Source organism: Zootoca vivipara, chromosome 1 (genome assembly GCF_965207765.1).
Source record: "Zootoca vivipara chromosome 1, rZooViv2.hap1.1, whole genome shotgun sequence".
In the NCBI taxonomy this organism is placed as follows: domain Eukaryota; kingdom Metazoa; phylum Chordata; class Lepidosauria; order Squamata; family Lacertidae; genus Zootoca; species Zootoca vivipara.
In genome coordinates, this window is record NC_142582.1 from 67,215,342 (window position 1) to 67,229,094 (window position 13,753).

Genomic DNA, 13,753 nt, shown 5'->3' on the forward strand with positions numbered 1-13,753 from the left:
CCAAATGCTGTGCCCATCTTATACTTTCCATTACATCTGAAATTAGATCCTTGTGCAAGCACAGGGGCCATGGCTGGTCTTAAAATTTAAAGAACCATTTCTGACATACCCACAGAATCCATAGAAATAGGAATGCACAACATGGAGCCATATTGAAGGCAAGTCTAATTCACTTATAGCCCTTTCAACACAGCATCAGTTTAATCTGCTTGTTGGTGGGTTTACTTGTTTTTGTTTGTTCCTCATTGCAGTTTTACAAGCTAATATATACATTAGGATTTCATTCTGCTTGCAAACTCTTGGCTCGTTCTCACAGTGAATATGAATTGGCTCAAGAACTAACTGCCTGGCATTCAACTAACTGCCTGGCACAGATGATACTGTCCAATCTTCTGTAGTGCTTGAGTCACTGAGCCACGTGTAGCTATAGTTTATAGCACTGAAAAAGTTTCATGTTTTCACATGCCAGATTTCAAAAATAACAGTCGTTCTCTGTAAACGAAGTGGATGGCACGTAGACACAACATATTGTAGCCTAAAGAAATTAGGGCAAAGGTGACTGGCAACTGTTTTCACATAACCTCATTTTATTAGGAAAAAGCAGCAGGAACCTACAATTGTATGATCAGCCTTTTAGACTTCTGAAGAATATGAGGAAAAGCTTCAAGTGTGCATATGTGTTACAACTGCTTCTATTTCAGGGGTCCCCCAAACTAAGGCCCGGGGGCCGGATGCAGCCCAATCGCCTTCTAAATCCGGCCCGCAGATGGTCCGGGAATCAGCATGTTTTTACATGAGTAGAATGTGTCCTTTTATTTAAAACTAGCTGGCCCGGGTCCTAGTTTCCCAGGAAAGGGGGAGGATGTGTACGTCCCCCCTGCACTATGTGTGTTTTCTCCCCCCCCTTTGTGTCTCATCCCTGTGATTCCTGCCATCCTGTCGCGACCCATGAGTCCCCCCCTCCCCCGGGTCATCCCTGTGACTCCCCCCACCCTGGCTCAACCCATGACCTATTCGGGCTCCTCCCCCCTCCCACCCAGGGCTCCACTCGGCCTTGTTTGTAAAGTGGTGCCGAGGCCTAGTCTGTAGGCTGTAAAGTAGAGCTGAGGCCTAATCTGTAGGCCTTGGCTTGGCCTAGTATGTTAATGCGAGCCGAGGCCTCCGCCCTGTATCTTCATTCATTGGCCCCCACCCTTGGAAAAGGAACTGTCAGCGTGTGATCTGCCTTTCTATTGGATGTTGTTGGAGTCTTCAGATCTTTTGCTGGTGACGTCTAATAGGGGTGTCACACTTTTGCTGGTGACGTCTAATAGGGGCGCCACTTTTTGTGTTTAATCATTATTTTAGGTATGAAAGGTGTGGTTTTTTGGGGGAAAATTATACCAGATCCCTCCCAGATGGGCATGGATCGCTGTGCCCTAAATTGATGCAATTTGGTACAGCGGTTACGGAGCAAGGGTGTTACCTCCGCGCATGCATCGTGAACATTTTTTTTATATATAGATGCATCTCTGGGTTATTTGTGGGGCCTGCCTGGTGTTCTTACATGAGTGGAATGTGTCCTTTTATTTAAAATGCATCTCTGGGTTATTTGTGGGGCATAGGAATTCGTTCATACCCCCCCCCCCCAAATATAGTCCGCCCCCCCACAAGGTCTGAGCGACAGTGGACCGGCCACCTGCTGAAAAAGTTTGGTGACCCCTGTTCTATTTCCCAGTTTTGCTACCACTGTTCTCTATTGCTCCCCTATATACTGGTAGCAACTTTCCCGTTCATGGCTTTTCCTTCATGTCTGATAGTCCATCTAATTTAGAGGAATATTATTGACACAATAAGATGGCAGAGTGCCTTCTTCTATTACTTTGTCTCGAATTGCCAAGTTCCTGGCATTTTACTGGTTTTGCCACCTGTTCCTTTTATAACAGGACAATTAGGACATGCCTATACTTTACTTACTTACTTATTTCATTTATGTACTACCTTTTTCTTCCAAGGAGCTCAAGGTTGTGTACATGGTTCTCATCCCTGTTTCATTCTCACAACAACCCTGGGAGGTAGGCTAGGCTAAGAGATAGTGACTGGCCCAAGATCACCCAGTAAGCTTCATGGCTGAGTAGGGATTCAAACCCTTGTCTCACAGGTCATAGTCCAACACTCTAACCATTACGGCACACTGGTTCAAATGTAGCTCAATATCCACCCCAGCTTAAGTCATTATAACCACACACACATCCTGCATAATCCCTGTAATACCTGCAGTACAGGTGCAATAATATTAGTGACACCAGCTATCTTGCCTAATCTGTATATCTTTGTTTAAAGACAACCCTGGAGGCACACAAGCAGAAAGTTTATTTCCAGAGTGAGTCATGCAGCTTCATATTTTTGATCTGCCCAATTTCAAATATGAGCCCCCAAAAGGAAGGAAAAAAAAGTTAGAAAATGAAAGGAGAGAAAGAGAGCCACATAACATATAATGATGGCACATTGTACAAAGCAACACAAAATGGGAGCCAGTTTAGGCTGCAGCACTGACATACCTTTTCAGCTCTGCACTGGAAATAAGACTTCAAAGTAAGTCAATGAAAGGGAGAAGGAAAACTTACTTTATCTGTGGCTGAAGTAAGTGTAAAAGCCACAAGCAAAGGGCTGATTTTCATATTAGTTTTCTACATATGTGCTCTTAAGAAGCATGTAACAAAGTGGGTGGAAGGAGTGTGCTTTTTTTTGTAACTTGAGCAATCCAGTACACATCTTGGATGTGTTCAGTTGTGAAGCTTCTTGGTAAGTCTGACAAGTAGTCAATGTAGTGTGGTGCAATGGGTCAGTGTGTCTGGATGTTAACAAGAAGATCAACCTTTTTTGGGCAAAGGCACACTTGTTTCATGAAAAAAATCACGAGGCACACCACCATTAGAAAATGTTAAAAAAATTAACTCTGTGCCTATATTGACTATATATAAAGTAATTCTCCCACGGCACACCAGGCAACATCTCGCGGCACACTAGTGTGCCGCGGAACAGTGGTTGAAAAACACTGGCTTAAGCCCACCCAGGGATGTCTGTGGGCAGGATTCCTGCGTTGCAGAGGGTTGGACTAGATGACCCTTGGGGTCCCTTCCAACTCTACAATTCTATAAGTATGTATCGGATATCATACATGTTCACACAAAGACCTCTGGAAAGACCTCTGGTAGGGGAAAATCTTTGGCTTGTGCTCAGGACCAGAATTTTTATTTTTCATGAGTGCCGTGTGCCTCTGAAGGAACTTTTAGATGCTCCTGGTACAAAATCTACAGTATTATATTGCATGATATAATGGTCCCGAACAAAAGTTAATGTGGAATTAGATAAGACATGACAGCTGAATTAGCCTTTGGGTTCCAATACAAAGTAAGCGCCAAGACTTGTGCAGCTAAACTCATACACAGTTATTCATTACTGCTATTGAGGGAAAGAATTATTTTGGAAATTGTGTTTATGCACCAGGGTGGAAAATCTGCATTTTAGGTTTCCTTTGGCACCAATATTCACAACATCTACTATCCATTTCTGATGGGGGGGGGCATTCTTAAGAGAAGGCTAAAGTTTTGTCTGGGAATGCTGTCTGATTTGAAGCAGAAGAAACAGAGTGCTGCCAGAGCTAGAAAAACATGTAGTAATGCATGTTAGGACTGTGAGCATATTAAGATAATATACTCAACTATTCTAAAGGAAAGCAAACATTTCTTAAAGTTGTGAGTTTTAATGAATTATCATGGATATTTGTGTTGCTTTATATATAAAACATCTTAAATCTTGTCCACATTATTAACAAGTTCATTACAACTAGTACCAAAAGATTTAGGAAGTAATTCCAGTATTTAGGAACACACCCCTTCCCTGGCATATTAACTGAAGAAGGCCCAACAAACTGTACAATATCACACATTTTCCTTAACTAAATGCCAACTGACTTCAACACAGATTTAGTTTAGCTTATTTCTTTACTCATTAAAATTTCTATATTATTGTTTTACTTACTTTCTGCTTTAAGTGTTGTGGATGATTGTCTTCCTTAGCTGAAAGATAGAGTGAACGAATTTGATTTTCCACATCACTGTAAAAGTTTGTTTCCCAGAACTGCTGGTTAGCCCATATTGGATGATCTTGAACACAGGTGTAAACAAACTGACTGACTCCAGGAGCTAGTTTCTGAAAGCACAATGATGAGTCATCAGATTGATTTTCAAGAGTAGGAACAACAATGTATTCAACTGCTGTGGCAATAAAAATCATTAATAAGATAGACAACTAATCCTAATGATGTATGTATACATATAATAATCATGAATATATTCTCTCCTATACATTCGTGTTGAGTAAACTAGTGGGCAACTCACTAATAATTCTGTTTATCTGAAGACAAAATCTTACAGAAGGCTCATTCTTGAGTCTGAATGTTGCACCAAGAGACATAGAGGTGCAAGATCCAAAAGTGAGAACAATGAGATAGTGGAATATGTAAGCTTGGTTGCTACATTTGCTCTATTTTTACCTAAGACTGAACTCCGAAATTTGCACTGTAATTTGTGTGTAGAGAGTAGCTTTTCAAAGAGTCTGAAGCAGGTCTACAAGGTACATAAATTAGTATTTTCAATACAGTACACAGTGTTTATTTTTTATCAGAGCAAATGTCTTTTCAAAGGTCCTGTAAATAATGCAGAGATGGCTCTGCCCCCCCGCCCCATTTAATGTACTTGTTGAAACTTCAGATACTCCACCTACATTGCAACATTGCATTCCTTCCATATTTATTTTACAAAATGAGTATTAGCTTTTAGGGTTACTGAAATCAGATGCATTGCATTGCATATTTGGATCTGTTGTTCAATCATATACAAAGTCATACAACATTACAATCCATCCCAAAACAATCCTAAATTCCAAATTATTCTAGAAGTTTCCCTGATTTCTATTTTGATCCAGCCTTTCTGAATTAGCTTACAGGTGTTTCATTAGCATTGTTATTCAGTGCAACCAAACTGCAGCCAGCAGATGGCAATAGATTTCTGTGGAAACTACATGCCATTTCTCTGTTAAGGCAGCCTAATAAAATAGTGGCGCTGACTGTCTCAACAACTGAAAGATCAGTGCTGAACTCTGCCTAACAGATCTGCCTGTAAAAAATAATATCCATGCTTCTCCATTAGTCCTGTACTCACCTGATCTTACCTCTGCTAGCCCAGTGTTTCTCAACCTTTTTTGGGCCAAGGCACACTTGTTCCATGAAAAAAATCACGAGGCACACCACCATTAAAAAAGTTAAAAAAATTAACTCTGTGCCGCCCTATATTGACTATATAATTATGACTGTAAGAAACACTTGCCAATTGCTGTGTTGGTTGCAATCTCCTGTAATAAGGCTTCACAAGCTGCTGATTTCTCTGCCAGCACAATCCTTTGCTCAGCAAGTTTCAGGTTGAGCTCATCCAGCCAGCTTCTTTAAGTTTGTCTAAAACCACCCTCCCGTGGTGGTGGCTGTTGAGAGCTGCGCTCGCCCCGCGTCGTGACCCGGCCGGCTTCCTTTCCGGCGGGTTAGTGTTGGTTATTGGCGGCCGCCAGGCACGTGACAATGCAAAATGCCCTTCTCGTCGCCGCACGTCGCGGCACACCAGCCAGTGTCTCGCGGCACACTAGTGTGCCGCGGAACAGCGGTTGAGAAACACTGTGCTAGCCTACAACAAAACCTAAATGTACCCCTATCAGCTGGCTTTTTGGTGTGGCTTCATATAAGGGCATAAAAGAGACAATAAACCGAATTTCAGTCCTGATCAGACAGGGATTATGTTGACAAGTCTGACTTGGGTGATGATATGGGAGTTAGCTTGGTTGGTAGAGCATGAGGATCTTAATCTTAGGGCTGTGGGTTTGAGCCCAACTTTAGAAAAAAAAGGTTTCTGCATTGCAGGGGGTTGGACTATATTACTCTTGTGGTTCCTTCCAGCTCTACAATTCTAAGATTCTATACAGCATTTTATTCTGGATGGGGTTGCAGATTGATAGTGCTTTTAGATCTCTAGAAGCCCAAGTAGCATGACTATCACAAAATACCTACCCTCAATTTAGGCTGATACAGTATGGCCTCTCCTAGACCGAGAGAATCCAGCCTCCCTTATTTACACTCTGGCAACATTGTCTATGGGTTGTTACAGTGTGTTGTACATTAGGCTATCCTTTAAGGTGGTTCAGAAACTACTGTACTGTTAGTTCAGAATATGGCTACTAACTGCAATTGGGCATTTGGAAGACATCTCACTGATCTTGAAATGGCTTCACTGATTTCTGGGTCCAATAGGAAGTGTTGGTTTTAACTTTGAAAGCATGAATGAAAGCACCAGAATAACTCAATGACTGCCCCCCTCCCCCACATAAACCTGCCTTTCATGAGAGGCTGTTCTGTTCTGTGATAGAGACTTTTCTGTTGTGATATCTTATCTTTAGAACTCATTTCCCAGGTACAGTCAATAACAACAACTCCTCCTGACATTTTAAGTAAAATAAGAATTACTCTAAGATGAATTGAAAACACTGGAAATAATAAGGATGACATAATAAAGAAAGAACACTTGTTGTTGTTTAGTCGTTTAGTCGTGTCCGACTCTTCGTGACCCCATGGACCATAGCACGCCAGGCACTCCTGTCTTGCACTGCCTCCCGCAGTTTGGTCAAACTCATGTTCGTAGCTTCGAAAACACTGTCCAACCATCTTGTCTTCTTCGTCCCCTTCTCCTAGTGCCCTCAATCTTTCCCAACATCAGGGTCTTTTCCAAGGCTTCTTCTCTTCTCATGAGGTGGCCAAAGTATTGGAGCCTCAGCTTCACGATCTGTCCTTCCAGTGAGCACTCAGGGCTGATTTCCTTAAGAATGGATAGGTTTGATCTTCTAGCAGTCCATGGGACTCTCAAGAGTCTCCTCCAGCACCATAATTCAAAAGCATCAATTCTTCGGCGATCAGCCTTCTTTATGGTCCAGCTCTCACTTCCATACATCACTACTGGGAAAACCATAGCTTTAACTATACGGACCTTAAGAACACACTGAGATGTTTTTCCTATATGGCAGCTGCCACTAGAAAATGTCATCCAAAGAATTGAAGATCTCAGGGGACATCTAATATTAATGAATGGATAGATAAAACTTGGGAATTTAACTTAATGTCTAAGTTGACATTTTCTGAGGTCAAAGGAGACAACAAAGATGAAATACTTTTGTAGCAAAGGGATTCTGTTTCTTAACTATAGTCAAAATAATCTTCCAAATATATGGTATGGTTTTGAGATGCTATGAATTTTAAAGTACTAGTAGTTCTTTGGGTTTTTTTTGCAGGTCCAGTTGCAGCAAGCCAAAGATTGCTGGGATGGGGCACAGGAGGCAATAACTACACGACAACATTTTGGGATCGAAAATGATCACAACTTTATTGATTACAGATGCCAGTAGGCTTTGGCATAGGCATTGGGTATGTATCCAAAATCAACCAACCTGACTGCTCGCTGATTACATCATCAGGGTTACACATAGAGGGCACCATTAAGGGAGTTCTATGGTCTGTTAGCCCCCGTCTGGACACACAGTCAGAATTATTCCCCTTGGACCCATTTACCGGGGTACCTTGATACTTTGATCTGGAGGAGGGGGAGGGTTAGGCTCCTTTCCACGCCATCTGATTAGACTAAGGATCTGGCCCAGTGCGTTTTTCCACCAATAAGTTGTGACAATTGCTGTGAGATAGGTAAAACCTCCAAACCAGCCAAATTCCTTCCTGGCCCCAAATAAAGCAATCAAGCAATTCCATGGCATTCATACGCACCACCCGCTTGCCCCCACATACAGGTTTAAATGGTCTGAGGACAGACCTGAGCAAATACAGGCTCGACCCAGGTCCACTCCCAAAAGTCCCCCTGCAGTTTGGCCATGATTGGCCAATTTAAATATGAACAGCAGGAGAGTCCCATCACTCCCTGCGACCTGCTGGGGCTGATGACACAGCCCAGCTGTGCAGGGAGTTTTTGCCCCCAACCAACTTGCCCACAGCCATACCAGGCCACAATTGCTGCTGCTGCTGAGCAGCATGGTAAGCGGTTTCTTCCTCTTCTTTATCAGTTTCATGTTATCTGTTTAACTTACTTTATTAGTATTGCAGTTGATGACTGTTGTGTGTTCTTCTCTTGGGGTTGGAAAGAATATTTATTGAGATGGTATTTTGCAAACTGCAAAATGATAAATAACAGTGCAATCCAGGCCTGCTCACACCAGACTGTCAGGAGTTTGGACAGAGCCAAGGCATTTCTGCACCCGGCTTTGCCAGATGGGTGCCACTGACAGAGCGACACATCACTGTGTCAGTGCTGACTTCCCCCTTCTACCCACCAGTGGAGCCCAGTGGAAAGCCAAAAGACTCAAAATTCCAAGGCAGGGGATGGGATGGGATGGGGCTGAGCTGCCCTGGAATCTGCTGGATCTTGAGACAGTCTCACAGCAACTTCAGGCCAGCATCAGGCCTGATTTGGGTTTGACTGCTGCATCAGTCTAGAGCTGGTGCAGGGATCAGGCCCAATCATCCTGCCGCTGCTACTCTCTGGCTGCTGGGAGGTGCTGTGCCGCGGATGCAATGGTGGTTCTGCTGCTCTGCAAAGCCCCACCAGTGTGTGAATAGATGTTAATTGCACCCCACATGCTTACTGCAGCAGTTCAGGATTCTGGTGCTGGTACTGGCAATCGAAGAAGCACAAAAAAATATTCACATAATGATTTAATAACGGACTCCCTGAAATGGTGGCTAGCTAGATGAGGAAGGAGCGGTCAGTGAGCTTATCCAGACTCATCCTCATAGAGAACAACTATTAATCTGTATTTACCAGTTGTAGGGAGTTCCTACAATATCCTGTACACTTCTTTAAATCACAGGACACTGTGAACTCTCCCTCTTCTGCAATAGAATGTACACCCAGCGAGTTTATACAAAAAGGAACAAGGGAGCAAGGTTATTCCTACATCTGTTGGAATGGACAGGATCTTATCTGATTGTTGCTGGAGTAAGTCTTGTGGAAATAACCTACAATGATAAAATGCATTTGTGACACGCCGTGATAGAAAAACTTGTAGAGATGTAGAACCAGGAGCATGGCCATCTCGCGTGACTTGTTTTGAAGGGCACTGCAATCCCAATTTAGCATGTGTATATGTGCATAGGTATATACATAAGAAAATGCAGTTTACATCTCTTTTATTTAGGATATGTACATTTGTGTCATGACTGGGCACAATAAATCCTGATCAAATATAAAAGAGTGCTCTCTCTCTCTGCAAAGTAATCTATTAGGGGCATGATTCTGCCAAAGAACCTTTAAATCTCATTGGCTTCAAAAGGGGGAGATTTTAAGTATATGTCTAAGACTCCCACAATACCCTTTGGGTTTTAAAGTGCTCTACTTGGATAAATCATGCTCAGTATTTTCAAACTGCACTTCTGAATGTGCAGCCTCAGTACAGTCTTAACAATGAATGTGCAGATTTCTCCAGGGTAATGCAAGGTGCAAATATTTAATTTCCAGTTCCAAGATCACAATCACATTCTATACACTTACAAAAATAATGTAAAGGTCATTTTTGCCAAGATCATTTTTGTGCCAAGTTATAAAACCCCAACAGGGAGCATCCTAAATGCTCTGACATATGCTCATAACAATCATGGTGTGAAAGGCGCCACTATAATGTGTATCCAAGAATGTTCCTTTGTGTGCCAATTTCAACATGATTAAAATGGGTAAAATATTGATACTGAAGACTACCTGTGGCCCTACATCTATATGCAAAGCATTACGATAAGCAAAATAACTATTAGCTAAAATAGTGGTCACAAGAACATTCACATTTTAAGGTTGCTTTTTGATTCAGACACCACACTAAGTGTATTCAGAAGCTCAGGGTAAAAACAATCAACTCTGCTATCCACATGATTATGGCACATGAGATTGAACACCCAATAAGGCTTATGTCTCTTGAAAAAATGGCATAAGAAAAAAACATATGAAAATAATCATTATTCTATTAGTATGTTCATTTTATGGAAAAGGCTTTGAAAATATTCAATTGAGATAGTGATACAGCTTATTGGCCGAAATCATTTCCTCAGGAATAATGTACACAAATCAAAAACCAAACGCCTTGTCTGGGGAATAGGTAGGAAAGCATGGGTGGAGGAGGGCGTAGAAATATAAACAATGTCTCAGACTATGAATTATTCTGCTAATCCCAAGGGCTAGATTTACAAAATATCTGTCCAGTGTTTAAATTTTTAACCTTAAATTGAATACTGATTAGAACGTTTTTTAGAGAGGAGATCATAGACCAGTGAGAAATCAAACAACTGTCATGGAATATATTTTTTTTGCCAGTGGGGGGGGGAAGCGACAGGGAAGGGAATAATTATATATAAAACTTTTAGCTGAGTTAATCAAGCAAAGTGAATCAATGATCTAAAAGAGTCAGTTACATAATCTAATTGCACATTGTAATTTCTCAATGAAACGTCTTATATTTTTCCTTAGATTTTATTGTATCTGTGCAGTTAAAGTTAGCCATTCCTAAGGCTGCCATCCTAAACTTGTTTACATAAATTCCATTGAATTCACTGGTATGTATTTTTGATCAATTCTTGTTATGGTATCTCATCTCTTTCCTTCAAACAGCACAAACTCCATAGCACAGACATAGTGAGGTTGCGTATATAGCATACATTTAAAGCACATTCTTCCCCAACCATCCAAAGAATCCTGAGAACTGTAATTTACCCGCCACAGCTACAGTTCCCAGCACCCTTAGCAAACTACAGTTCCCATTATTCGGGGGGGGGGGGATTCTTTAAAATGTACAATGAGTAAGCAGCCTTTTCTGTGAAAGCTCAGTGGTTTAGAGCACAGCGTCACCCGCATCCCTTATCTGGCTTCTTCTTAAGAGGTAGTATAAGAACTTCTAAGACCAGCTATTCTATTAGCTAAAAGCATCTCTGTCTCAGCTTTAAGCATTAACCCACAACCAGTTCATTACTGAAGTGAACCTTGGTTTAGGACTTCCATATTCTTTCTAGAACTAAATGGAAATGAGAGGAAATGGTATCATCAGCATAATGTGAATGTCACACTGCACCCCAAATCTCTAGACATCATTTCACAAGAGCTCATGTATATGTTATATAGCACTGGAAACAAAATGTGCTAGGTCCCTTAGTCTAAGCCCATGGGGTTGAGCAGCAGCTTCCCAGCACAACCTTCTAAGATCTGCTTTCCAGGAAGAACTAGAGTCATTATAAAACAGTGCATACAAGCCACATCCTGGGTGATTTAGATGAATATTAGATGGATATTATGGTCAATTACACTGAAAGTAACTCGGAGGGCAAAAAGAATCAGGAGGGACCATCTTCCCTAGGTGAGTTCCCATGGAAGATCATGCACAAGGGAAAGCAATGTTATCTCAGTCTACAGGGTAGAAACTAGAAATTTGAAAAAAGGGAAAAGGCAGTCTATACAGTATGCAGAAGTATTGCTAGGAGAAAATATGTACTGTACATAAAGTTATCATACACTGTTTTGCTATGACATTCCTTTAACAACTAACACTGGAAAATTAACATAATAGGCCATCTTCCACCAAAAGGAAGGGAAACATTGTATCTTGTATAGTTACGTGTTATTTATATTTTAAACAAATTCCAATTGTATTACTAATGGTAAACAGAAACAGTGTTTTCTGCCCCAAAGGCTAAAGTTGTTTGCTTGCACAGGACATTACTACACACAGTGAAGAGTGCTCTTCCTGACTTAGATGAATCACACTTCTTTGATTTCTTAGGTCTAGTAATTTAAAATTGAACTAGAGTGAAGTTATAATGGTGTTTGTATGAAATTTTCTTCCAGGCCACAAGTATGCATCTAGTATACTGACTTGTTGTCCATGAATTTAATGCTGACGGCTATGAGCTTGTGGATTTCTTCAGTCACATCCTGCCCTGTCAGGTTTTGTAAGAGTCTAGTCACTGGGTATTAACTACTGGAATTGTACTGGACATCACATGAGGCACAATATATTGTAAACAGAAATTCTTTCTTGTTATTTTAATTACATATGTGCAGTGCCCCTAGACTAAACGTCTTGGAAGCCACGGGCTTCATGAAAACTTTAAGAAGCAATTGCCAGATCACATAGCTAGCCTTCCACCAAAGCAGATTTTCTGATTACTATGAAGCATTTTGCACTAATATTAATATTTTAAAACACACGACCACGCTAACTTGACTTAGTTAATGTTTTCAGTGAAAACTCACTGGTTTACTGAGTGAGATTAGAAGCTGCTGCTTCCATTTTGAAAGTTTGGTACACATGCATCCAATCTAAACAGTATTTAATTTTCAAGGTTTATTGTGAGCATCTGTCCTTATAAAAAGAATTTCTTCACAGATTAATAGAAAATACTGTTGCACTTGGGTACTGCTTAAAAAGTGCTTACCATATACATTTTACAGGTAACTGTGAGAACAGAATGCTGGACTAGATAGGCTCTTCTTATGTTTTTAGCAAACTACTAAGGAGCTGGAATGAGGGAAGGATAATATCTGATGATTGTTAGGAAGTCATTTACTTCTAGAATAGAGCCATACAGTGGAAAGACTAGGTCCTATTTACATGTAATGGAAAGCCATGGTCAGAAACATACAATGGTTTACCACAAATGAGCAGAATGCTAGTACACACTGTGCAAATCACTGCACTGCTCCTACCTTTGCCGTCCAGGAGGAAACAAACCATAGAGTTAAGTGTGAAGAAATGCCTGTGGTTTGTTTCTTCAAAGAAACCACAAGCACTAGGCCAAGAACAAACCTGGGCTTGTTGGTTTGGTCTGCAGCCCCTCGGCTTGGCAAAGGGATGAACAGGATGGGCATTACTCGGGAAGTGTGCACCAGCACACTGCTTGTGCATGATAAGTCACAGTTTATTTCAAACTGGCTTACCGTGACGTGTAACTGGACAATTGACTGGAGAGAAAAGAACAGCACAATAATGCATTATCCTTCCTCAGAACCCCATTTTATATCAGAAGAGTCCTGTTTGCACCCACAAATGGCAGAGGCACAATAGCTCCCAGTGGCTGCCTGACATCAGCTTACAAAGCAAATGCAACCACTGCGACTTTCTCTTAGAAATGATGTCTAGATGGCTATAAGAGAATATGGAAATATGCCTATTATAGTTTAAAACTAGAAGCTTGAAGTTAAAGAACTGGTTTGTAAATTCAAATGAATGTGAATGTTAGCATTCCTCCAGCTACTTTGTGGTCTTCATTAGCTCTCAGAACTGCAAAATGCTATAGCGTCAGCAGAAGCCACAATAATCTTTGAAGCCAACTAAAATGCTGAAGACTGGAAAGAAAAAAGTGCACTTATTGAAAGCCTTGTATGGACCAACAGGCCTTTACAAATCCTGGCCAAAGACCTGCTCTCTTAGGGCCAAAATACATGTTACACGAAATGCTCAGCTTGCAACTATATAGGGGGTATTTGTAAGATTAATTCAGGGCACGAGCATGGGATAGGGATTTTCATCTGAACAGCAGCATGTGAGGAGGTAAGGGCTTAACTTCTCCCTGCCCAGCTGTGATCCCAAGAAAATCCCCACCCCAGATTTAGGGGGGAAACCTCCTTAGTAAAAAAAT

General features: G+C 41.3%; 1 protein-coding gene across 6 annotated transcripts in view; it reads right to left on the bottom strand.

Moving 5' to 3' along the window:
* The window catches only part of SBF2 (SET binding factor 2), a 221,315-nt gene that overhangs the window by 43,508 nt on the left and 164,054 nt on the right, over positions 1-13,753 (bottom strand). For all 6 annotated transcript variants that reach the window (XR_015949328.1, XM_088667287.1, XM_035119305.3 and 3 more), the window contains one exon: positions 4,024-4,194. Coding sequence is in view for 5 of the 6 variants with exons in the window: in XM_088667287.1 (XP_088523413.1) it covers positions 4,024-4,194 (171 nt within the window). In the remaining variant the exon portion in view is untranslated. The remainder of the gene's footprint in view (positions 1-4,023; positions 4,195-13,753) is intronic.